The sequence below is a fragment of the Crocuta crocuta genome, unplaced genomic scaffold, assembly GCF_008692635.1.
Source record: "Crocuta crocuta isolate KB4526 unplaced genomic scaffold, BGI_CrCroc_1.0 scaffold16, whole genome shotgun sequence".
NCBI classification, from domain to species: Eukaryota; Metazoa; Chordata; class Mammalia; order Carnivora; family Hyaenidae; genus Crocuta; species Crocuta crocuta.
Genome location: NW_027531893.1, coordinates 8,734,209 through 8,760,129, shown reverse-complemented (window position 1 = coordinate 8,760,129; position 25,921 = coordinate 8,734,209). Strand labels below are relative to the sequence as shown.

The 25,921-nt window shown below is 55.6% G+C and overlaps 1 protein-coding gene and 1 long non-coding RNA gene across 6 annotated transcripts in view; one reads left to right on the top strand and one right to left on the bottom strand.

Annotated features, from left to right (window-relative positions):
- The window catches only part of CLEC16A (C-type lectin domain containing 16A), a 198,359-nt gene that overhangs the window by 27,253 nt on the left and 145,185 nt on the right, over positions 1-25,921 (bottom strand). For all 4 annotated transcript variants that reach the window (XM_077773315.1, XM_077773316.1, XM_077773317.1 and 1 more), the window contains exons 19-21: positions 25,189-25,340; positions 22,447-22,651; positions 20,612-20,776 (exon numbers count right to left, since the gene is read on the bottom strand). In XM_077773315.1, the coding sequence (XP_077629441.1) occupies positions 20,612-20,776; positions 22,447-22,651; positions 25,189-25,340 (522 nt within the window). The remainder of the gene's footprint in view (positions 1-20,611; positions 20,777-22,446; positions 22,652-25,188; positions 25,341-25,921) is intronic.
- LOC144239277 (uncharacterized) lies at positions 13,004-16,454 on the top strand. Of its 2 annotated transcripts, none has more exons than XR_013337358.1 (3): positions 13,004-13,169; positions 13,515-13,652; positions 15,828-16,454. It is a non-coding gene; the product is annotated as an uncharacterized LOC144239277 (long non-coding RNA). The 2 variants fall into 2 exon arrangements; XR_013337359.1 differs by having other exon boundaries at positions 13,004-13,173.

Genomic DNA, 25,921 nt, shown 5'->3' with positions numbered 1-25,921 from the left:
GGCAGCCGAAGCCCTGAATTTTGCATTTCTACGGGAAATAAAACACATAAATTCACAATAAACAGCATCTGCAACTCTTATAAATAGTTGAAGGCGGGTTCTGCCCCCAAGGGAGTTCTGGAAAAGTCTTCATCTTCACCCCTTCCCCCTCAACCCCCGCCAGTTTGGGCTTCAGAATTGCAGAGAAGGTTATGGGCACACAGAAGGCTCTGGAAGGAGAGAAGCCAAGCCATGGGATGTCTGGGAGGGGTGGGGACAGGGAAGAGTATTTAAAGGGGACTTAAGTCCCATCTGTAATGATTTGATTTTTTTTTTAAATGAAAAATCCACTCATTATTCTTGGGTGGTTACAAATTAGGGAAAAAAGAGAAGACATGGAGGGGAAGAGAGCGGAAATATTTACAATGCTTTTCTCTGGGGGGAAGGACTGTGACTTTTTCCTCCTGCACCTCTACAGTCTGCATCGACAGTCTTCTACATTCGGTATGAGCGCACACATGAACCGAGCGGGCCAGCGGTGAAGGCAGGACAGCTGGCCGTCCCTCTCTGTCGTTGGCAGCTCATCCCCAGGGCCTTGGCGACCTCGTGGGGGCGGCTCCCAGACTCACTGCCACGGCTGCCCCCCTGGGTCGCTCCTGCCCCGAGGCTCTGCGCGCCTCCATCACCCTGAGACATGGCCCCTCCCAGGTCCTTGCTCAGAACGCGGCCACTTTGATTCATCATCTCACTTACTCTCTCTGTCCTTTATTTTTCTGCCCTCATTGGCCTTTGATTGCTTTTCGGGAGTTTATCATGTTGAACTTCTATCCCCTTCCAGGAAACCCTATTTTTTTTTTTTTTTTTTCTTCCCTTTCACAATTAATAAATAATCGTGAGAGCACTTCTTTGGACAGAAGCACATCCTGCCTCCTAAACGGAACTGCTGGACTGTTTCTTTTGGGCTCCTCTGGGCCCGTGAAGGGCACGTCACCTGTCACAGAGAACAAGCATTTGGGTCTGTCGCTGCATGGGTGTGGGGGGGGGCAGAGGGGGAGGGAGAGGGTGCTGGTGGTGTTCACGGCGCGTGAGTGGCTCTCGACCCTTCAGGACAGCTGTGCTCCCCCAGCCATCCTTGGGGGCGGGGGGAGGCAGGATGAATGCTGGCCTGAGGGGGGGCACTCAGCGCTGGGNCGATGGTCCATGCTGCCTTGAGCCTCCGTTTCCCCGGGCACAGTAAGGAGGAGGCGATCCCCACCTCACGCATGGCTGTAAGGACCAAGCGAGAAGTGTGCCCATGACCACACTGAGCACAGGGACTGACATGTAGTGACTGCTCGCCACACGGAGCCGGCCCTGCTAGGTGGCAGCGCCAGCCACAGCCTGGAGCGTTTACCTCTGGACACCCGTCACCCATGTTTCTACCACCAGCCCTAACCATCGCCAAGCCTTTCGGTTCAGAATTTTAATTTTTTAAAAAATGTTTATTATTTTTGACAGAGAGAGAGCGAGCAAGTGAGGGAGAGGCAGAGAGAGACAGGGAGACACAGAATCCGAAGCAGCTCAAGGCTCCAAGCGGTCAGCACAGAGCCCGACATGAGGGTTGAGCCCATGAACAGAGAGATCATGACCTGAGCCGAAGCTGGACGCTTAACTGACACCCAGGCGCCCCTGGAGGAGCTGCACAGAGTGGCTGATGTATCATCCACTGGCACAGGAAGCCATTCCTGGAGCGACAAACAGGTATCATTCACCTGTTTTCTGCCTCAAACGCATAACACAAACTGCCTGCCATTCCAGAGGCTTTCGACAAATGCTCAAAGCGGCGATTCTAATACCTACTTTCTTTCCCAGAAGTCTTGTTTCTGAGGTCAGACCACAATCAACAGAGATTTCTGGAAAGGTATGAAATACAAGCTTATCTCATAATTTACAGGAAAGGAAAGGGAACAAGAGGCTCTTTTACCAGTAAGAATGGAGCATTTTCTTCAAAGTCAAAAATAAATGGAAAAAAAGGCAAATTTTAGGAAAGAGGGAGGGTGCTAAGTAAGTGTGGATTGCATCAAGGTTTCCAGATTATTCCTGTGTTGTGGGTTCCAATTGTTTCCCATATCTGGATCACTTTAAGGAAAATGCTGCATAAATTGGGCTATTTTATGATCAAAATAGGATGCAAATGAGATAATCCGGTCTTTAGAAAAAGATGACAGTTTTGGGACAGTCTGACTAGTTTAGAAGTGTTTTTGAAATAATACAACAGCCTTACAAGCCGTACTTCACACACTGGATCATCTACACATTTTAAAGGTACAGCTTGGTGGTGTTTCGTCTACTCACAGAATGGGGCCATCACCACTACACCACCCCCTTCTAACCAGTTATGATTATGACTCGTAGCGAGGGGGTTACAAACACATGTAACCCCAGCTCCACTGAATGAACCTTGTAAAGTACCTCCCACTCACACGGAAAGCCACCTGCTGGCAAGGAGTGAACAGCTTCCTGGGAAACAGAACCAGACTCTGTACCACTCTTATCTGGCCAGGGCGGAAAGTGACAACAGAGGGGAATTCTGTGCCCAAACTGGTGGCGGGCTATCACCCGGACGGCAACGCTTCCGTTCCGTGGGCTTCTGGGCAGCCTGTGGGCCCAGGCGTCAACAGCTCCCCAGTCTGCGTGGGCTCCCCTCTGGGATGGATTCCTGCCCAGCTTTGCTCCTCCACTTCCGCCAGGTCAACAACCTTTCCTCAGAGACGCCTTCCCGGACACTCTGTCCAGGTCGGATCCCTGTGTGGGGTTCTATCCCCGCTCTCAACTGACTCCTTAGGGCCCTGACTATGGTTGGCATCTATGGCATCCTCAGGGCCTGGGAGCTTCCAAGGGGACTCGTCTGTTTAGCATATACCCCTGGGTCCACAGTGAACCATGTCCAGCACATAAAGGGGATTTTGAAGATTTGTTGCTTCTATCCATCCATCAATCCTTCTCTCTTCCTCTCTGTACACCCACCCACCCATCTCATGCCTCCATCCATGCCTCCATCCACCCACCCACCCATCCCATGCATGCATGCATGCATCCATCCATCCATCCACCCACCCACTCACCCACTCACCCATCCATCCATCCACCTATCCACCCACCCATCCACCCAGCTATTCACCCATCTATCTACCTGCCCATCCAGTACTTCCCAAGCACCATCTGCATGGTACCCCATCCCAGTGAAGCTCCAGGAGCTGGGCAATTAGCAGAAAACAGTAACGGGCTGGGGCAGGATGGGGTGTGGGGTGGGCAGACAATGAAGAGAAGGAAGGTGCTGGGAGGAAATTAGTGCTCTGGAGAACTGAGCAGGGCAGGGGCTCTGTATTGCTGGAAGCAGGGCAGGGCTGTGACGCGCACAGGCTGCTCAGGAGAAGCCCTGAGACACAGAGGTCTGGGGAACAATCCCAAGGAAGCAAGGACAGAGCCACGCAGGTACCTGTGAGGACAGTGCTCAGTACAGGGCCTGGAAAGCAGGGCATGTGTGGCCATGTCAAGGCTCAGTCCGACCCTCCTGTGGCCGCCCTGGAGTTGGCCAAGGGGACAGTGGAGAGAGGTGAGGCCTTGAGGGTCTAGACTGTGTGGGACCTGGGGGGGCCATTGTAAGGAATTTGTCTTTAATTTTGAGTGAAATGAGCCAGTGATGGATTTAAGAAGAAGACACACATGATCTAACTGATATCTGGAAAGGATCTTTCTAGCTATGGTGCTGAGAACAGAATGAAGACACCTAGGGGTGGGGAGGAGGCAGAGACTTTGAAGGCCAAGGTCAGAAGTCAGCAAACACCCTGCAGGCCAAATCCCCAATCTGGCAATGGGCCCGTTTTCCTAAGTGAGGTTTTACTGGATGTGGCCACACCTGCTCATTTACGTATCATTCCGAGTGGCCAGCAAAGCCTAAAATACTGACTGCCTGGCCCTTTAAGAAGAGTGAGCCCACCCCAGCCTAGGAGATGGGTACAGAGGTGGGAGGGACTGGGTCCTGACCGTACTTCCCAGGTGCTCCAACAGGCTGGGCGAGCCCTGGCCCGGAGTGGATGAGCACGGCTCTCCAGCTGCTCTGTGAGAACTTGTTTCCAGCAGCTGCTGCTCTCCAGCTAAGTACAGGTCACCAGATGCCATGGGCAGCCCGGCTGGGGCCAATCCCTGTGAATGACTTGCCTTCCCGCTCCCAGGGCTGTGGGCGCCCAGGGCAGTTCAGATGGCACCCTCCCTCCCCAGCCTGAAGCCCATGGGCAGCCCTGTGGCCTCTCTGATGGAGCCCGAGACGGTCAGCCCCGCGCGGGAGGTCATTCCCACGTGGCCCCGGCTCCCGCCCCACACGTCTCAGGCTGCTTGTGGGAACGACATGTGTCCCATGGTTTCAACAGCCCACAGAGTGCCATCTGCCCAGGCGGCCCCGTTGTCTAACCCAGCCCATCTGTCAAGACCTCCTTCCAGAAGCCTCCCTGCCCTCCAGTTTTGGCTGCGCTGGTGCCCCTACGGCGAGGAACAGACCGCGCAGCCCTAGCATGTTAGGTGCTGTCTTCCCCAGGGCACCACGGCTCCCAGAAGGCAGCCCCCCAGTTCTCGGCAGAGTGTGACAGGGGTCCTGGAGGTGTGATCAACAGCGGCCTCTCCTGAAACTGGGCCCAGGGCACTGAATATATCTGCTCCTGAACCTGAATGGCCCAGCACCCCACACCTGCTAGGGAGAAGCCGCCCTGATGGGGGAGAGGGCCAGTCTGAGTACCACCCTAGCCCTCCGGACTGTCAATCCGTCCTGAGCTACAGTCGACGCAGCTGGTCACAGGGGCGCAGCAGATCGACTGAGAAGGGACCTCAGTCATGCTAGACGTCATGCTGCACCAGCTAATGGTAAGAGTGCTGAAGGATGGGCGGATTGAGGAAATGACGGTGAGGCCATGGCATTTCACTCTATGGTCACCCAGCTCTGCTGTAAAGCCACCTGAGAGAAATTCAGTGAGATCCTTCATCTCTAATAGTGTCCTCAAGACCAGATGGCTTTTAGAACGAATCTGGGAGCTTCACAAAACACCTATGACCTTCTCCGTACTTTAACTGGGCTGTACTGGGCATGGACATTGGGGCTTTTCAAATGGTCTCAAGGCGATTCTAGAAATGCGTAACCAGGGTTGGGACTCCATGCTTCTGCCCCCGGGGGGACCACGAGGGAGGGTCCCGTGGGCCTCTCTGCTGAGTGAAGGGGTCCTGGCCGGCTGACTCCCTGACCACCCAGCCGGCCATCTCACACAAGCCGTGGAGGCATGGGGCCTGTCAAGGGACAGACCCACCTGGCCACAGGAGCGAGGGGCTGGCCCGAAGGCCCTGCCAAGCTGGGCAGGCCCCACGACCTCTGGCAACCACGCAATGAGGCCACTCTCCCACCCGAGGCCGGAGGGACGCCCCCAACATCGCACAGTGTACTCGGCCTCTGCTCCTTGGGGAAGCGCTGCTGGGCCTTGTTCGAGACGGGGTCCTGCCCCAGGCTCAGGGACGCGCTTACTCTGTGGCGGACGAAGTGGGGTCAGGAGCCAGTCGACCAAGAGGTTTGCTGAAAAAATGCTGAGTGGCAGGGACAGGACACACCTGCAAAGTGTGGTTTGGGGCTTCTAGCCGTTTGCCAATTAGAGGCCGGTAACTTAGAATTATCATCCGACGGGCGTGCTGGTTTTGGGACCCTGATCCTTCCGGCAGGCCTCTAAGCCCCATCAGTGATCACACTGCGTAGGGAACAAGGGTGACAACGAGGACACGGAGAACAGGGAGGCTGGCAGAGGGACGCCGGACGCCGGAGATGCTGGCCCGCTGCGCAGGCCCAGGTAAGCGCCCCAGGCTTAGGAAGCCTCAAGTGCCGAACGGGCGTCAGTCCGCCTCTCTCCAGGCAGGCTCCCAAGGTGAGATAAGGAACCCACGGAGCAGGCCTGGTACAGAGTTTGCAGCACAAAGGCGGCCCATCGATGGCAGCAGCAATGGGGGAGCCGGGAGCCCCCTCCCTCTGTGCTCAGCTCCCCTGACATGCCGTCCCCCGCCTGGAGCGCCCTGTCACCGCCCACCCAGTCTGTTCCACCGAATCCTCTCTCAGCCTCCCACTCCTGGGGGAGGCTCCCTGATCCCACTAGGGAAGACCAGGCTCCCTGTTATCGGCTAATCATCTACTGGTACCTACAGACGAATAAAGCCTGTTCTTTCTACAAGGCTGCAGGCTCCGTGTGGCAGGGCCAGGAGTGTCAGCTTGGCTCCTGGCTGTCACCCCAAACCCAAGCCCGGCACCGGCCACACAGCAGACGCTCACTACACATAGGCTGGACAACAGAACACGTGAAAAGACGAACCCCACGGCCTTCTGCAGGAGCCCATCTCTGTGGGGCCGTGACGGCCACAAGCTGCAGAACTCCCCAAACTCACGTCACTGAAGGGCTTAGCTACACGCGAGGTCAGCCCTAGAACCTTCCGGAAAGTTGCTAACTTCATCCCTGACTAGCAGACCTTAATGTCCACTACAGAGGCTCCTGTGTTCAGCTGGTGCACAAGCATTTCCCACTGCAGGTTGACGCCTCGTTATTATTATTATTTTTAAAGGGTGCCGGCGGAGAGCCAGTCCAGGCTGCGAAAAGTAGGAGAAGCAGTGGCTGATGCTCCACACATAGTGGGCAGACGCCGATCCGCCTGGGGAAGCCCGGACAGCCACTTAGCGCTGGAGCCGCGCGCAGGCACCCTGGGCCTGACTTATCAGCGTGCCTCGACAGGCGCGCTTGGAAAAGCCTTCTCGGCCTAGGATGAAGACGGGCTCAGTCCAAACGGGGCCCTGCCATGGCAAGGATGGGAATTTCTTCAGGTCCCCAGGTGCCGAGGAAGACGCCAGGACATGGGACTGAGGAGACCGTGGGGCGTTGTGGCCAAGGAGTGGGTTTCAGCAGTTCCCCGGACCGCTGTGTGACCTGGGGCAAGTTACTTAAGCTCTCTGGGCCTCAGACCCCTCACACGTTAAGTGGGGATAGCGACAGGGCCTTCTTCCTCCCCAGGCCATTGTGGTCCTGGTGGTGGAGACACTTAGGCAGGTGCTGGGGGCGCGGTGAGCCGCAGAAAAGGCGCTTCAGGGGCACTCCAGCTGTTTAGATGTTTCAACCTCACAACGGCAAAGCACGCGGTAGGTTCTCGGAGGTGACGGGGAGGTCACCTTTCCTCTCGGGCCTCGGCTTCCCCCTTCCCTGCGCTGCAGGCTGTGACTGGGAGCACCAGTGGGAAACGCTCTCCAGACCCTGAGCTGCCAGCTACACAAGGTACGGGGACAGTGCCGTCCTCACGAGTGCATCTGTCACAGCCAGGCAAACTGCACTCAAATGCTCACTGACCACGCCAGTCAAGGGCACGCCTACCCTGCCCTGGCTCTCAGCTTCTGTGGGGTCCCATGGGCCATCTCCAACCCGCTCCCCACCTGGCGGCCACAAGGGCAGACAAACATAAATCAGGTCCACACTCGCTGGCCTCAAGTCCAGAGGGCTCCGAATGAAATCCACTCTCCTCACGGCCTGCCCCTCCCACCTGAGGAATCTTCTCAACCCTCCACCCCTCAACCCCTGCATTCTAGCAGCATGGAGCCTCCAGGTGGCTCACTGACAGCGAACAGCCCCCCCAGTGACCTCTGGCACAGCCCACACCTCACTGCTATGTCTGCCTCCCTCCCATAGGCTGCTGGCTACGCGAGGACGGGAACGGAGCCGCAAGGGGTGCTCAGTGCATGCTGGGACATGGCACAGTGGCTCGGGCGGTGCAGGCTGGCAGGTGCCCAGAAGTCCCCTCGACTGGCGGAGCCTGAGAGCCCCAGCGAGAACACCTGTGAGTGGCCCGGAGGGGGGGGTGCGGCTGCCCTGAGAGGGGCTGGAGCCCCGGCTACGAGGCCGGAAGTGCTGGCCTGCTGCCCCCAAGGGTGCAGCCCCCGGGGCCCTGGCCTCTCCTCCTGTGTCAGTGATAGTTACTTACTGGGGCATTGGGAGGCACCTTACGGGTGCCCTAGGGAGGCAGCCTCTATCATGAGCCCCATTTTATAGAAGAAGAAAGTGAGGCTCAGAGAGCCTTCCAGAACTTCCTGACAGCAATGGGTGGGTGCCAAAGCAGCTAGGTAGGCTAACTGCAGGATATGGGCCCCTCACCTCCTCGTGGCAAGAGGTCCCTGGGGGGCGGGGGGTGGGGGCTGGAGCAAGGCTATATCCGTCCTTCTGGCACAGAGCCGATGTCCCAACGCTGGTAGCTTTTAAGCTGCTGGAGGCTGTGGGTGTCCCAGCAGGCACGAGGGGGCCCCTCTGCTGGCCCAGCGGGGACACAAGTCAGTACGGGGTGTTTTCTGCATCTGCTCTCTGCTCGGGTGGAGTGAAGAGGTCAGAGAGGGGACACCGAGCGGGCCGCGCCTCCACGAGGCCCTGGGCACTGTTTCAGGACCACGCAAGGCTGCTCTGAGCTCTGGGACATTCTCCTTGGGCATCAGGCTGGAAATCTGTTTCTTTCTTTTTTTTTTTAAACATCTTCCCAAAATGCCCAAGATTTTATAAACGTCAACTACTTCAGAACGTTCCTCAGGGTATGAAGGGTACGGGTGGGAGAAGTGTTTTGCGAGGCTCCTTCCGTCAACACTGACTCTTCCTGCTGCTGGACTGACCTGATGATTTAGGACGAGGCCCTGTTCCATCCAAGAAGCCGGAGTGTGCGTGGTACCCAGTACCTCGGGTTCAACCGTCAGCCCGCAGAGTCAACATCGTCAGAAAGCCACAACAAAGGGCAGCTTTATCTCAGATGCAACAAAGAACCTTCGAGTCGACTTAGCAAGAAAGGAAAGAACACCGAGCAAGAGATAACCTTTTTCTCAGGAAGCAGGGAGAAGCATTACAAAGAACAGGAGTATGAGAGCAGGCTCAGGCTCTCTGGGACCCTGGGGAAGGGGCTTCTGCGTTGGGAGTCCTGCTTGCCTCGGCTGCAAAAGTGGGATTAGTGACCTGCCTGTTTTTACACATTTCTCTCCTTATTTTATGTGAAGCGACTAGTCTCATGCCTAGCAGGCACGTAGAAGGCATTCAATAAACAGGACTGTCATCCCTGAAAAAAGTCTATGAGGCTAAAGTATACCACATATGGGATGCATCTGAATTTCTACCAAACTTGCAAATTTTTTCAGAGGAGTCACTGCAAATCACAGCCCAAACTTAGTACTGCTGTGCAGCTGAAGCTGAAGCGCCTACCGCCCGAATCACGTGATTCCAAAGATCTGAGTTCCCGGCTGGCAGTAGTGGAGGCGGCGGGAAAACAGTTCATCGGCCCTGCTCTGATGGACTTCGGGGATCTCTCTGGGGCTTGAGGAGTGCGCTTGTTGGAGTGTGAAGAGATGTCGCAGGACAGGGATAATACTGACTTGTGACCCTCTGGGAATCTGAGACGTTGAACAAATACTTCTCCGTGTGTGTTTCTGGAGAACAGCACATTCACAGAGTGCCACAGTTGGCCAACCACAAATAAAGGAAGCTGCACTGACTCATGGGATGCTGGCTACAGACAGGAAAGAGTCGAAGCAAGTCCTAACCTCGGCTCAGAGGCCAGGAGGCCAGAGGAGAAACTACTGGGGGACCCATCATGCCACCATGCGCTGTCTGGGCTGACAAGCCGAGCCGTGGGCCGGCGAGCCCTTGGAGGCCGCCCGCTGGCTCCTGGGAACCTCTCCAATCCTCACAGCTCCCAAAGGCCTCCTGGACAGAACACTGGCCACAAGCAGTGTGGATTCTGCTGGGGCAGAAGCTGGGATCACTGAGATGCCCTCGCTGGCTAAATAAGAGGAGAGGGTTCAGATACAAAGCGAGAGTCCTTATGATATTTCGCCCGAGGCTAGCCCGCCCCCCCATCTCCACCCACATACTTTATTGGTCACCGAGGCCTGTTAGGGCCGCAGCCCTAGATACTTCTGGCCCCACTTCATGGTGACTTACTCCGGGGAAATCCTTGCGCAAGGGTGCGCAGAGCCGCTCATGCTTTGTCAAGGACAGAAAACTGGCCACGACCTAAATGTCCGTCAATGGGGGACTGGCGAAGTAAACAGTGGTTTGCCCACACGATGGACTGCGCTTCAGGAATAAACACGGAAGCGGGCTCTCTTATGAACCAACAGGGAAGAACGAAAATCCAAGACACATCGCTGAGCGAAAACAGCGTTCATTTCTGTGAAGAAATAAAAAGGCAACGCAGGAGGCCAGCACAAGCATAGAATGGAAACACGCAGAGAGAGAGACGGAAGGCGGCACACCAAACCGAGGAAGGGAGTAGCTCTGCCGAGAGGCTTTCTCATCCCTCCCGAGGGCAGAGCACCACTTATGGCGTAGGTGGGGGGTGGGGGGTGTCATCAGAAGGGCCGAGAGTGTCCCAGAGTCTCTCTTCTTCCCACTCCCTTCGCCTCTACCTTCCCTGACTGCAGTAAAGCAAAACCCAAGGCGCCTGCCACCCCACGCCTTGGCCTTGGCACCTTCAAGGGCTTCCTAGCACTTCCAGGGTAAAATTCCAACCCCCCAGCAGGCCGGAAGCCCTCAGCCGCTCCGACCTCACTGGGCCTTCTAGCCTGTCTCCCCGTCACGGCCCTACCCCAGCCGTGCCGCCACATGTGGCCGGCTCCTGCATGCCTTTGCACACGTGTCCTCATCACACCCGCCTCTGTGCACAACCCGTCTGTATGTCCGTCTCCCCTGACAGTCCTCTCGTGTGCTTGGCATGTCGCTTATTTGACTCCTAAGAGACCTCGGCGAACACTTGCTAAGTCAGTGCACCCTCCTTTTCCTGACCTTCTTGTTGTATCTGCTGTGTAATTTCCCTGCTATTTTTAAAGTTCCTTTAAAAAATGCCAAGGCTCAGTCAGTTAAGTGTCCGACTCTTGGTTTCGGCTCAGGTCACAATCTCACAGTTCATGAGTTTGAGTCTCGCGTTGGGCTCTGTGCCAAGAGCTCAGAGCCTGTTTGGTATTCTCTCTCTCCCTCTCTCTCTCCCTCCCTCCCCTGCTCATCTGCATGTGGACGCTCTCCCTCTCTCTCAAAATAAATAAACTTATAAAAAAATTTTTTTAAGTTAAAAAAAAAAAAGAGAGGCACCTGAGTAGCTCAGTCAATTGAATGTCTGACTTTGGCTCAGGTCATGAGCTCGTGGCTCCTGAGTTCAAGCCCTGCGCTGGGCTCTGTGCTGACAGCTCAGAGCCTGGAACCTGCTTCGGATTCTGCACCTCCCTCTCTCCCTGTCTCTCCCTCACTCATGCTCTCTCTCTTTTTCTTTCCAAAATAAATAAACATTAAATTTTTTTTTTCAAAACAATGCCAGATCTTTCTTCATCTGTCCCCTTTCCCTTCTCTCCCCGGTGGTCCCCTACCTGGCCCCTAGGAGCTGGCAGGCTCTGAAGAGGCCATAAAGGAAGGGGCAGAGAGGAAAGGGACATGTGAGGGACCCGATGACCCCTCCTCCCTGTGAACACTCAGCACTACTATTGTGTCCCATGCCTACCTTCTGCTCCGGCTCCTCCCACTCTGAGTAGGGTCCCCGTGCATGAACTACTCTCTTTCTAGCCATGTGCATACTCAGGGATGCCACTTATTTGGCACCTCATGCCCTTGGGACCCAAGGCGGGCACTGTGATTGGTTCCTGGGAAGTGGTAAAGTGGTTCTCAAACCTAGTTCCAGGCGGGACCCTGGGATTCCCTAAGCCAGTCAGAGACATTTGAAGCCCAACATCAAATCAAGATAGAATCAAGGGCTGGGGTCTTCTCTGTTTCTGGGTTTTACCCCACACATGAGCCTTTGATCCTTGTCACTTGCTGTCACTTGTCTGCTAATGAGAACTTGCCGCTGGTAAAACAAATGACTCAGTGGCAAAAGATAAACATCTAGAGAAACATCCAGAGAAGCACAAGGCTCATAAAGTTTCTTCGCATGACGTTACAGACTCTCCTTTGGACATAGGCACCCGCACCCACCCTGTACCCAGAGAACAAAGCCCTGTTCTCTGCTGGTTTCCGTGCTTCCGGCTCACACGACCGAACGGGATACAGGTTTCCAAAGCACAGCTGATTCCCGGGTGCCCTTCAGGACTGAAGGTGTAAGCTCAGGGCGCTGACCAAGTGCTCGCCCTTCTGTACTCAGGTTTCCAGGTCCGCAGAGTGGCGAAGGCAGCGGCCCCCTGGGGCTGATGTGTGGATCAGCAAGAACTAAGTGAAAGCTGTCAGTACCACGGGGGAAGGTGGGGAGCAGGTGTGTGAGGGGCTGGGGCGCAGGGAGTGGATCTCTGCTCTTCTCTGGCCCTGGCTCTGCTCTTAGAGCTGTGGGGCCTCCGGCATGTCCAGAACCAGAGTCCTCCTGGCCCTTCTGCAGGAGGTAAATTCTGCCCCCGCGTTTTATCAGCACCTGATGGAAAGTCTCTCTAAGTGAGTGAATCTGTATAGCTGCAGGGCGCCTTTGTTATATGCCTCGCAGGGAGCTGCTGGGTAATTAACTTTGCACAAACTGATTTAATGCGTAGAAAGGGAACCTATTATTTGGGGTCCCAAGGGTCAACCCTGACTAAGAACAATGACAATAAAAAATACCGAGAGCCTACCCTTTACTGCCCCTGCACACGGGTGAGGCATCGTTCTGGGCACTTCGGTGAATTAACTCCTTTCATGCTCACAACAGCCTAGTGAGGTGGGTCACATTCTCATCCCTGCTTTTCCCCCCCTTGTTCACCGTGGTAAAACACACATACCATAAAATTTACCATCCGAACTATTTGTTAGCGTACAGTTCAGCGGTGTTAAGTACACTCAGTGTTTGTTATGAATAACCGGGTGCGGAGGGTGAGCTCGCCGGTCAGAGGCCATGCAATGAGGAGAAGGCGGAGCCAGGGCTTGAACCCAGACCGTCTGCTCCAGGGCTGGGCTAAGCCACCTCCTTCTGCTGACTGTCACCTGGGCAAACACTGCTGCTGAGACCAGAAACCCACGACGGACAAACAGAAAGAACGATGGGCAGGGACCCCGGATGTGCTTCACGGACGGCTCAAGGGAGAGAGGGTCTTTTTTAACTGCCCTGCAATAAACGCTTGGCTTGTCCTAGGAAGCTTGACAGGAGGAAGGACTGGCAGGGGCCGCATCCTCAAGGCAGGTACAGGCGTGGGCAGGCGTGCACACAGGCACGTGGCCCGGCCACTTGCTCTGACACTTGCCCGCCCCTCCCCTGCCGCCAGCAAGGCTGCTCCTTGGGGGCCCACTGGGACCTACGCGAGTTGAAGGGGAGAGTGAGGCCGGGGCTGGGTCTCTTCCCACGGCCTCCCGCCCGGGCTCTCCACCCTCTTCCACGGGCAGCCCGCGTGGCGGTCCCTGCTCTGTGATGGGTGGCGGGCTGCAGGTGGCTCCCAGGCACGCGGCGGCTCTGGCAGTCGCAGGTGGGTGATGACCCGACAAGTGAAGCAACACTCAATTCTTTGGAACTCTTTCATCCTCCAGTGTCCACCCCCGGAGAGGCTCCTCCGGGGCCCGGAGGCTGGCTCCGCCTGCTGGGCTGCGTTTCGCAAGAGGACTCCTCTGACACCGAGCGCCAGTGTGTGTCCCGGGAAAGCGCCCACATCTGGGGGCACATTCCAGGTGAGGGGGCCCCATGGGCCCCGACCCAGGAGCATGGTTCCCGCAGGGCCGTGTGCTCCCAGCTGGACACGGTGCTCACACTCCCTCTTCGCGGCTGTCCTGCGGGCTCTAAGGGGTGGGGGGGGAGGGGGGAGCGGGAGCCTTGGACTTGGCTCGGGGACGATGTCTGAGCGGGACCAGAGTCCTCCACCTCCGGCCCAACCGCGCAAGGGCTGCTCTCCCAGAGACAGCTGCCAGAGGGCTTTGAAAAGAGCTCGGATCCTGCTTTTGCACAGGCAACATTTTTAAGTCTCGATTCTGCCTTTTGCTCTCGATGGACTGGGGAACAAATCTATACCCTGGTGGGTCTTTACATGGCCCCGAGCTCTACCCAGTTTGGAAGCGGTGGCTGTGGCGGGGGGTAGGGAGGGGGAAGAGCGTCTTTCCAGACGGCTGCTTTGCATGTTTAACCCCAAATGCAAGGCGGGGCTCGGAGTGTGTGGGCGTGGTGTTCAGAAGGCAGGCATGGGCATGCTGTGTCTATGCCGGGGCCACCCGCAGTCCCCTCTCTCATGGGGGTCTGTCTTGCTGACCTCTGACAATCAGAGACAGGTGGCAGAGCCATCAGGGTAAGCTGCTTGGATGGACACCAGCCTGGAGGCAACTGGGATTTAGAAGCAGGCAGTGGAGGGAGGGCTCTCAGTCTGCCCTGCGTGGGCTCTGCAGCCTTGGTCTGCGACTTGGACCAAGTCCAAGGGCAAGCCACACCAGCTCCCAGCACTGTCAGGAGCACAGAATTAACACATACAGAGTGCCGGGCAGACTTAATTCTTCCAGTCAAACTCTACCAATGCTTCCAGAAACAGATGATGTTTTCTGTTCAAAACACCCATAGCGGGGGCCAGTTGGTTAAGCGTCCGACTCTTGGTATCGGCTCAGGTCATGATCTCCCGGTTTGTGGGCTCGAGCCTCGCGTTGAGCTCTGCAACCAGCAGCGCAGAGCCTGCTTGGGATTCTGTCTCCCTCTCTGTCTGCCCCTCCCCCACTTACCCTCTCTCTTAAACTTAAAGCTACCCAGAGCTGGAGTCAACAACCTGGTTTTGCCTGACACCAGTGAGGTCTCAGGGGGCTGTGGGTGGGTCTTTATTTCTAAAAGCAGAAAAGGAGACTTCAGTTCATAAGTGTCCACTCTGGGTCAGGAACTAAGAGGCATGGCGGTGGGGCTCAGGGTCTGACCCAGGCAGACTCGAGTTCCTGGACTCATTGGGGGGAGGGGTGCCTGGCGTGACCTTGAGCAGGCTCTTTCTCATATGCAGAAAAGGAAAATGGCAAAAGCTTGCTTCTGAGGGTTGTCTCGCAGATCAGAGGAGAATGCTGTATGAAGGGCTTAGGAGCTCAATACGGTTTGCTTTAAAAAAAAAAAGAGAGAAGAGGCGACAGGGTCAGAATGAAGTTTCTGTTAAGTCACTGACTCAGGTGCTAGAGTCTCTGGCCAGGGGGCTGAATGCTCCGGAGGGGTTAACAGGCGGCCAAGGAGACTGGAGGAACGTCCGGGGAGGCTCTCCTTCCCATGTGACTCCAGAAAGGGCATTCCTTTTGCCTTGGGGAGCTGGGAGGAGGCAGCTAGCTCCGGTTTTCTAATCGGAAACAAGAAAAATAACAGGCCTAAAAAAATTAGTTTCTGGGAAACACTGTCACGAGATGACATTAGCACCTAGTATGTTATCCCAGGAGAGAAGGCAGGACTGAGGTTTATGAATTAAACATTGATCTTTTTTTTGGCTGTCAGTCCGAGGCATCGTGGTCCGTGGTCAGTGCGGCTGGCTCGGCGTGCGCTGTGATCTCTGTGCTCTCCCTCGGCTGCTCAGCCGCCAGGGGCTGGCTCTGGAACGGCTCTGCCTTTCCACGGAACTATTAAGCGTTCTGGGTCAGTGACTGATAGGGCCGGTTTGTTTGCCTTTCATAAAGATAACACTGGTGGAAAGCACAGTACTCCCCGTGCTCAGGGATTTAAATGTTTGCCCAGAGACAGACGGTGGCCTGAACAGGAGGGACAAGGAGTTGGGACGAGAGAGGAAAGCTGAGCTTAGAGCTCGGCTCTGGCGGGATGCAGCGTGACTCTCCAGGTGGTATCCTGGGCTGGTGCCGGTGCCAGGGCCAGGAGCAAGACAGCCACGCCCCTGCCTCGGTTCACAGCCTGCTGGGAAGATAAGACGCCGAACAAGCCATTCAGCCCAGCCGCCATCCACCAATCCACGTCCCCGCCTGCATCCGACAGTCACTGGGCACCTGTTCGCCACCCATCAGCAGTTGAGGGCAAGATGAACGGGGCACCGGAGCCTTCCAAGTGAGCTCGGGGTGAGCGACCCAGCCGGGAACACAAACGGGTCAAGTCCAGCTAATGGGGAGGGCTTGGAGGGCCGTGGGAAAAGCATTCTGCTCCACCATTCTGCTCCGCATGCACGCCGGAAGGTGGCAACCAGCCACGTGGCCGCCAATGGTGCGAGAATGGATGCACGCAATGTGGTCTGTCCACGCGCTCAGACATGTGCTACATGTGGATGGACCCTCCACGTGAACATGATGCCCAGGGAGAGAGGCCAGACGCAGAGGGCTTCACACTGTACGATGCGTGCGAACGTCCAGAACACAGCAGCCCATGGGACAGGAAGCAGAGTGGTAGCGGCCGGGGCTGGGGAAGGGCGAATGGCGCGTGAGTGCCCAGGGCGAATGGCTGTTGCTTTGTGGGCGATCAAAGTATTTTGGAACCAGCAGAGGTGGTGGTGGCACCATGGCACCATGAATGTACTACATGTCACTGAATCCTAGGCTTTCTTTTGTGTTATGTGGATTTCACTTCAATTACAGAAAACCAGCTGCCCCACAGAGAGGGCCTGGGGGTGGGGGTCGGGGCCCCCAGGGGAGGCCCCTGAGCAGGTATCTGATCAGAGTCCTGAGTCCTGAGAAGGAACCAGCCATGCAGAGGGCTCTAGGCAAAGGGCTCTAGGCAGAGGGCAGCAAGAGCACAGAGGCCCTGAATGGGACCCACCTGACCCTTGGGAGGGGCAGGCAGAAAGCCCACTGCTGCTGACATTTGGGGTTGTGTTATCTGCAGGGGGAGCCGAGGTGGGAGAGGAGAGAGGGGCCAAGAGTGGGAAGGGGCAGGGCCAGCTGTGCAGGACAACGGCCATGGACAGAGGCTGAGGGCTAGAGACTCTGGAAGGTTTGAAGCAGGGTGGAAAACAGTCACAGATTTGGTCCCTGTCCCCAGAGCTAAAAGCCGCTGGGGAGTGGCTGGTAATTAACAAGTTGGGAAGGGGTCACTTTCTGTGGTCCTGTCGCTAAGCCCCCATCCGTGAAGGCCAGGGGGCATTGACCCGCCTGAGTTCTCACATCCCTGACCCAGTTGGGCTGTAGAGACCTTCAGTTTGGATAAGAATTGGGAACAGGTAAACACCTGTGAGCAGGCTCTAGGCCAGAAGGAGCCCAGCGTGGGGGCCAAGGCCGCTCTGGCTGGCCAGAGTGCTGGCCCTGTGACTGCCACTGCCTCCCCTACTCCCGCTCAGGGGCACTTCGAGGAACAGCTTCTGCTCCCGGGTCCGGGGGTCCACTTGGTGTTTGTGGGAAGATGCCCCTGTGGACACCCGACCCCCCCTTGGCAGGCTCTGGCGGTCGCGGTCTCGNGGCCAGAAGGAGCCCAGCGTGGGGGCCAAGGCCGCTCTGGCTGGCCAGAGTGCTGGCCCTGTGACTGCCACTGCCTCCCCTACTCCCGCTCAGGGGCACTTCGAGGAACAGCTTCTGCTCCCGGGTCCGGGGGTCCACTTGGTGTTTGTGGGAAGATGCCCCTGTGGACACCCGACCCCCCTTGGCAGGCTCTGGCGGTCGCGGTCTCTGTGGGCTGGTGGGACAAGACCTTGANCAGGTGGGGCTGTGGCCGCCACAGCAGCAGAGGCCAGCCCGGCCTGCTCCGGTGGCCCCCACCAGCCCCACTCTGGCTACAAGGTGAGGGTGATGGAAGCCAGCTGACGTGCCACTGTCCCAAGTCTACCCGTGGGCGCACGTGCCCTCCCTGGGTGCACATCTCGTTCACTCTGGTGACAGGAATTAACCAGAAGAATGCTTCCGATCTTCCCTTGTGTCCCTTCCCTAGTCCAAGGGCCACAGACTAAAGCACGCGAGGTCTATATGAACTCCAGCGCTTCGGGATCCTCAGTATTTTTTTAAGCATATAAAGGAGGACCCGAGGCCCAAATTTTGAAAAGTGCTGGCTGAGAGGAGCGGCAGGGGTGGTGTGGCCGGGTGGCTGCGTCTGAAAGGCCAGGGGGCCCATCTCACCACAACCACGCAAGACCAAGACCGGAAAGAGAGATGTGCATTCGTTCCGAGGGCAGCAGGAAGCTACCAGGGGGTTGCAGGGAGGGGCGTGATGTGACCTGACTGTGTCCTAGAAAGATCCCTCTGGCTTAAGGGGAGCGATGAGGGTGGATGCCTGAGAACACCGAGGAGACTGCTCCATGATCTGGGGACAGGGCTGGGGGCGGGGACAGGGAGGTGTCTTCTGGAAACAGAGCAGGCCAGCGGGGATGGGATGGGGAAGAGTAGGACCAAGAACGATTCCAGATGCTGGGGGACAGGCTGCTGAGACAGCAGGAGGTGAGGAGGGGTGGGGCGGGGAGAGCTCCCCTCCCTCTCTTTGAGTCACACTAAGGCTCAGGGATTTCACTTGCTCGTTAGGCCACATCTCCAGCCCAGGCCAGTGCAGGGAAGGCAGCGGGGCCTCTCTACCCAAGGATCCAGAGCAGTTGCCCTCGGGGGCACAACTGTGAGAGTGTCCCCACTCCCCACCCCACACCTGTGTGGCACTTCCGGAGACTGTCACGGGGGAGATACGGGCCGGGGGTGGACGGCCAGCCTGGGCAGCTACCTTTAATCCCCCACAGTCCCATCTGTTAAATATCTGACCGTGGGGCCAGCAGCAGGGAGGTGGGCACTCCCACCGGGCAGGCCCAGGCCACAGGAGACAGGCCCACACCGCCCCCCGCCCCTTGCACTGGATGACCTCACTTCTCCCAGGGAGCCCAGGCGGGGTGGGAGCATTTGGTAATAAGTCATTGTAAACCATTCTGCAAACAGAGAGACGATTATGCAGATGCTGAAGAATGTGACGTTTGGCCCCATTTATTTATTTATACTTGCTTTGTCCAAAAAGGACTGAACGGAAATAAGGCCCCGGTGCTTCTCTTTAACCCATTTGCTCCCGGGATGAAACATGAATGGCCCTAAAGAAATAACATCTTAATATGATGTGTCAATTATATCTCAACTTAAAAGAAAACACAAGGCGGTGCTTACAGAAATGTTATGATAAATTACAAGCCTGTGGAAAGAAAAAGACAGACAGAAAGGGAAATGATTTCCTACCAGGGCCATCTGCATTTAACTGAGACTCCCAGCCACCATTTATGTTTACTTAGCAACCATCTCTATGGAACGTGACGCAGCCTGAACGAGTTTTGACAAAGCAGCACACAGTGTCACGTCACATGCTGTTGCTGAAGACAAACGCGGTGTCACCATTAGTCTTAGACACTAAGACTGGTTTTAAGAAGGAAGCCGGTCACAGGCAGCGGGGGCAGCGTGAACGGGCACGCTCATGCAGAGCGCGTGTTGCGACTGCCTATGTCAGACGAGAAGCCTCCCCTTCGACCCGGCTGAGAATTTCTCCCCCTGACAGTCGAGGTCTGCACACTTACACCAAGGCACCCAAGGATGTGCAATGACACCGGAAATGACCCAAATGTGCCAATACAAAACGTTATGAAAGAGGTTTCTGGTCCAGCCGTAGGCTCAAATACCAGACAAGAGTTAATTATTACTTGGCGTGAAGTTAATCAACACGCGTTGGCCTGTCACACCGAATTACACGTGAAAAAAGGCAAAGTGCAGAATCCCACAGACGGTACGACTCCACGTGTAAAAACAGACAAGAAAAAAACGTGGACGGCGTACAAATGAACATTTCTGGAAGGACAGGCAAGAAACCGTTAACAGTGATCACTTCTGGGGCAACGCTGACTTATTTCTCATTTTATCACGTCCTGTTTGCGTTTTAAAATATCGTACACTTACGGTATACATATCTCTAAGAGGAATTCAAAGAAATTAAAGAATGAATATAGGATACGTCATGGAGTGCAGGGAAAACAAGGACCCTGACTTTGGACAGGTCCTTGTTGCGGGATTCTAAATCAACAGCTCTTCTTCAATCAGCAACTGCCTTTGATAACATTCTGCAACATTTCAGTGCAAGTTCGAAACCCTACATGCTTGCAGGGGCCGCCGGGCCAACTTTAGGAAGCTCTGTAATCAAGAGCGAGGTTCTCTTTCGAAGGACTGGGGTGCACACGCGGACTTATGTAAGGGGGACGCATCGGAACAGGAAGGGGCGAGGCTGCCAGCCCTTCTGGAGAAGTGGCCCTTGAAGTTTCTTCTCCTATTTCTCTTTTCTGGGGACAGGAGCTCTGGAGAGAGTGGGAGGGGTGCTCCCAGCTCCCAGATGGGAGGCCCTGGCACGGGCTCTCACTTCTTCCGGGCCTGGAACAGGAACTGTACACACGGCCTCTCTAGTCATCTCACATGGAGAAGGAAATCGCTTCCCCACAACCTCATTACTAACAATCTGAGTATTTCCAAGAAATTTCCAAGAAACTTCTTAGTCTCAATTCTGAGAAGTTCTTCCACATCCCCAGAAAATCTCTGGAACACCAAAGCCAGGAGACAGATCCTCAAACGGAAAGCCAAGATTTATTTCTAGGGCTTGTGTTTCATCTTGAGCTCTACTTTGACGAATTCTAAGAAATGGGTGCTTCCAGCCGATGGGACTCTGAGGCGGGAAGGGAGGCTTGCTCACACGGGCTCACGCGGGCGGGGACACGAGGCGGCGCAGGGACGCGAGGCGGCGCAGGGACAGGGCAGCTTACCTGGCACCTTGTCCACTGATGCGAACACAGAGCGCTGCACGGTGGGGTCGCTGCTGCCCCGGCGGCACTGGTCGTAGAAGCGGAAAGGCAGGTGCTGGGTGGAAGAGGAGCCAAGTCTAAACCCCAGGACGTCAGTCGTCGGCCGGATCGGGAGGTCCAGGAGGGCTATGTTCAAACAACACCGTGGTTCATGCTCGTCGTGGGGGCCGGGGGTGTGGGTGACAGGGCTGTGGGCAGGGTGGGCGGTAGCCGGCGGGGCAGGCACCCCTGCCAGGCGTGTCACTCGGGACAGTGCCAAGCAGGCGGCCGGCGGCCTTGAAAGGGGGGGGACTGGCGTGACAGGGAGGTCCTGCGCGAGCTCAGGACACAGTGGTGCTTGGCGAGGGAGCCAGAAATGGATGCCAGCCAGTCTCCACCTCGAATTCTCAGCTTCCGCGTGCAAAAGACCCTTAGCGAGGCTGAGCCGTGGGTACGATTTTAGACCCCAAAGCAAACGGGGCCCATTCTGCCCTGAAAGCTTGGATGCGGACGGGGGAGCATGTGTGAGGGAGAACGTATCTGCGCACGCGCGTGTGTATTTATGAGATTGTGCTTATCTGTCACCGTCGCTATCTTTCCTCCCGTAAACAAATCTCATGATAGAGCAATTTGGAGGGGCTTTTAAAATCGATTTAAGGCATACCCGAGGCGTTCGTTCTAACAGCCACTTTACAGCGTAATTCTCAATTTCCAAATGAAGTATTTAGTGTTCGTGCCAGCGGTGAGAAATTGCTTTACGTTAAAAAAAAACAGCAACAACCACCACCTTCTGAAAATAAATCTTAAGAGGACAGACTGAATGATTTAAGTCACTTTGCACATTACAAAATGCTTCTCTAATGATTTTATAGGCCAAGTTTCAGCTAAGTGAGAAATAAAACGAGGTACGCATGGGACGCAGTCCTGTGCAAATCAACGGGGCGCGCACGGCAAATAACCTAATCTACGGTGTCCAGAAACCTGGAGCTCCAAGGGTTTATTTTTAGGTGATCCCTTTAGAACGCATCCCTCTGGCTCCCCAAGGAGTTCCTCCCAGCAACTGCACCGGGGTGACCATTGGTGCTTGAACTGAAAGGCGTTGGTGTCTGGAGAAAGACTATTTATAATTGTGGGAGTTGAGAGAAAGCCTTCTCCCCTGGGGGAGAGCCGGCCGTCGGCCCCGATGAATGGAACACCCTTGTTACAGAGCCTTTATTTCTAAGAAAGCTCGTGCCTTCCTGCTCAGCACGGCGTGAGGCCCCCCAACAAATTCACCACAGTGCCTGTGGAATGTGCGACTTCCGAATCTAGTGCTGGGTCATTGTGGCCCCCTCGCCCGGCAGGGCTGCCTCTCAGGAGAGCTGGAAGGAGGGGGCAAGGGGTGGGCTTCAAGGAGGAAGTGCCGCACTGGGCTCCTGCCAACTACCTGTGGGTGTGACTCTAGGCAAGTCACAGAACCTCGGTTTACTCTTCTGTAAAATGGACAAACAGACCCTACTGATCTTAAGGCCTGAGGATCCAAGGTGGTAGAGGAACGTCCAAGCATTTAGTACATGTAAGCTAGAAAGTTCCTGTGTGCAGGCGTGCGAACAGCCATCCCACACTGACACCTGTCTGTTAGGGGCCCGTTGCTTGGCTGGGGAGGGTTCTCCTTTGCCTCCATAGGGCCCCAGAAACTCTCTAGAAATCACACACCTGGGCAGATCCTCTGTCCTCTCACCAAAGTGCAAGTAAGTCCTAAACCACCAGTGTCCTCCCCTAGAGGTCAGAGCGAGAGCCGAGGGCTCTGAGGACATCCGCCAGGGCCGGCTACTCACCAGCTATCCTCTGCATCTTCATGCGCCTCGCCTGGATGCGGCCCTTGGCCAGGCGCTGCTTGGCGATGATGCAGCGGATGTGGTCCGAGAAGACGAAGGTGGCCTGGAGGATGGGGAAGGGCTTGGAGTGGGGACTGGACGCAGGCTTGTGGATGGTGATGTTCAGGGCACGGCTGTCATCCTCCACACCAGTCACCTGCATGTCCTGCGGGGGAAGGGGCAAAAGCAAGGGTGTTCGTTAGGTTCAGGAGGAGGGTGGTGGCTCAGAAGCCATGGGATCTCGTCTCATCAAGAAAGAGGTTCCCCATGTCTGGCTCGGTCAGAAGACCATGCGACTCTTGGTCTTGGGGTTGTGAGTTCAAGCCCCACGGTGGGTGTGTAGAGAGTACTTAAATAAATAGAGTGGGTTTTTTTTTCAATATTTATTTTTGAGAGACAGAACATGACTGGGTGAGGGACAGAGAGAGAGAGACATACGCACACACACAGGCTCCAGGCTCTGAGCTGTCAGCACTGAGGCCAACACAGGGCTCAAACTCAAATACCAAGAGATCATGACCTGAGCTGAAGTCAGACGCTTAGCCAACGGAGTGAGCCACCCAGGTGCCCCAATAAATAGAGTCTTAAAAAAAAGAAAAGAAAAGAGGTTCCCCAAGTTCCCCCAAAATTGCCTTTACCCCAGAAGAGCAGCCTCCCGGACCAGCCCAGGCCTCGTGGACGGGACACGGTAGGCAGCACAGGTGCTCACGGCGAGCCCGTGCTGGCTGTGGGGGCGGGGACCCTGCCCGCGGAGACCTGGCTTAGCTAGTGAATAAACGGGTGCACCAGCGTCTTCAAGGGGCCACTGGGACTCAAAGAGCCGAACTCCAGCAGCTCCTCCGAGAATACTAGAGGGAATAAACCAGAATTTCTGGTCCCTACCAGAGAATGCTAACCCCGAGAAGGGACGGGGCACGTGAAGGAAGCGGCATGTGGAAGGTGCAGAAGACACTCCCCAGAGCAAGCGTGGTAAGGACGAATCCCATCTAAACCCTTCGGAAGGATTTTCCGTGTACAGAATCTGCTTCCCACAAGAGCCTGAGGTGCCGCGAGGTAAAGGCACGAGGCAGGAGACAGACGCGGGAGCCGGACGTGCTGGAGGAGGCGGGGGACAGGCCAAGAAGGCTCACGTAAGTCGGGCCGTAAGTCGGGCCCAGGCTCCTGGGAAATGACATCTGCCGCAAACTGCTGCAGTGTGCATTCAGTGAGCTGTCCCACACTGAAGGTGGAGAACCTGGCACGCAGGCATGGCCTGACAAATAAATAGCAGCCACTGGAAGGCGACCAAATGGAAAGGTTAGGTGGCTTTCGTCATCTGAACGGAGGACATGTACTAATCCTTCCAGGGAGAAAAACACTTTCCTGACACTAAATTCTAAAGGGAATTGATCATAAGTCTAGATAAATAAGAAGCACTAAGTCACCTAAATGGACAACCTCTTACAGGGAGGTCTTTCTTTTTTTTTTTTTTNGAACCACGAGATCATGACCTAAGCGAAAGTCGGATGCTTAACCGACTAAGCCACCCAGGCGCCCCTTTTTTTTTCTTTTTAAATGGAAGATTCTTCATATAGTTTCTTGCGTCCCCCTCTGGAAAAGACATTTTTTAAAGGGAAAGATCTTGAAAAAGAGGAGGTCGGGGAAAAGGTTGCAACTGCATCCTCTAACACATGGGTGGCTCCCGCAGAGAGTGGTACTGCTAGCAGGTCACACCATGCGGAGGGGGACCTGGCCGGTGCCCGGGACTGCCCAGCAAGGGAAGGGACTGCCTCAGGGCAGGGCAAGTCTAGGGCCTGGAAGAGTTTCCTGCACGTCCAGGGCCGGGGGTGGGGGTGGGGCTGTGTGACCGGCGGCGAGGGGCTGGAAGGCTGCTTCCAACACTCCTGGTTCTTTGCTCCAGTCAGCTGTGGAGCTGACATTAGGCACCCATCATGCAGACAAACGGTAAGAAAGCCCATGTCCCAACTTGCGCTTGGCCATGTGGAGCCCGCCTCTGCTAGAGCAGGGGTGAGGACGAGGCAATGTTTCAATTGCCGGTGGCAACAGTCGCTTTAGAGAGGAAATGTGGCGGTGCCCACGAGCACTGAAAACAGGCACACCCCAGCTTCTTGGAATTCACAAGGGAAACCTTCGCTCAAGTGCACGTGGAAGGAAGGACCATTCGGTTCAAGGCAGCGTTGTCTGTAAAGGTAACGGGCTGGCAACAGCCACAGGGCCCGGGCGTGGTCATGCAGTGGTTAAAAGAATTACTGGGGAAGTCTGCGTATGCTAACGTGGTCAGCCCTAAGACATATATCGCGTGGGGAGGAAAAAAAAGGTTTAGAATACGTTCAGTGTGACACTATTAAACACACACACACACTCACACACACTCTCTCAAGTGTGTGCACACAGTGTTTATAAACAGCGCATGCAGTTATATTTATATGTGCATTTGGCAGGGCACCAGCGCTGGAAGGCGCATACCGATAATGCAGGAGCAAGTTTAAGAATTGAGGGTTTGGGTCAAGGCACACTTGACCCTTATCTGTGCAGTGTTTTCACTTTTCCAATGACAATCTGTTCACGTAGTCCTTGTGTCATCAGAAATGAACTGTAGAGACAGATGATTTGTGCACACGTGTGTGTGTGTGTGTGTGTGTGTGTGTGTGTGTGTGTGTGCAGCTAACCAAGAAAAGCTCCCGGGGCTCCTGGCCATCATACCTGTAGCAGGCCTGCGAACTTGACCACTCCCCAGCCAAGTCTGGACACATCGGGCTCCACTAAGCTCATCTGGTAAATATCCACAGCCAGGAATCGCTGGACCATTCCGCCATCCTTGGTGATCACCGTGCATGCGATCAGGTCGCTGTTGTCTGGGAACAGGCAGAGGCAGCACAAAATGAGGGGCAGTCCAGCGGTCCAGCTGATGGAGACCCGTGGGGTAGCAGCCGCCCAGACCTGGAGGCACATGCACACCGGAGACCAAGTCCCTCCTCTGAGTCATGATGCGCCGCTAGGGATGACGCCCACCCCTCTCAAACTGACGGCGGAATAAACAACATGAGACGTGATCAGTACAATGTTTACTGTGCACCAGGCGCTCAAACTGTAGCTAAGAAAAACCAATCGAGAATCCTGGTAACATTTCAGGGCTTCCTTGCAGACAGATGATGGGTGGCAGCTGTGACGGTGTCTGCCTGAATGAGCGGAAGGCGCAGGAAGACAAAGCGCCTTGCTTGGTTCTAGAACCATCATACTTCCAGTCTGGTGTCTGGCAACTCAGAGCTGACATTTGTACTAGATGGTGTACTCAGCCCCTCTGAATCACAGTTTTCCACCTGTATGATGGGAATAACCTCCCTTATTTTGACATGTTTGGTGCTTTATATACGTATTTATTTTGTGAAAGAGAGAGCATGAGGTGCAGAGCAGCAGAGAGAGGGGGAGCTGGGAT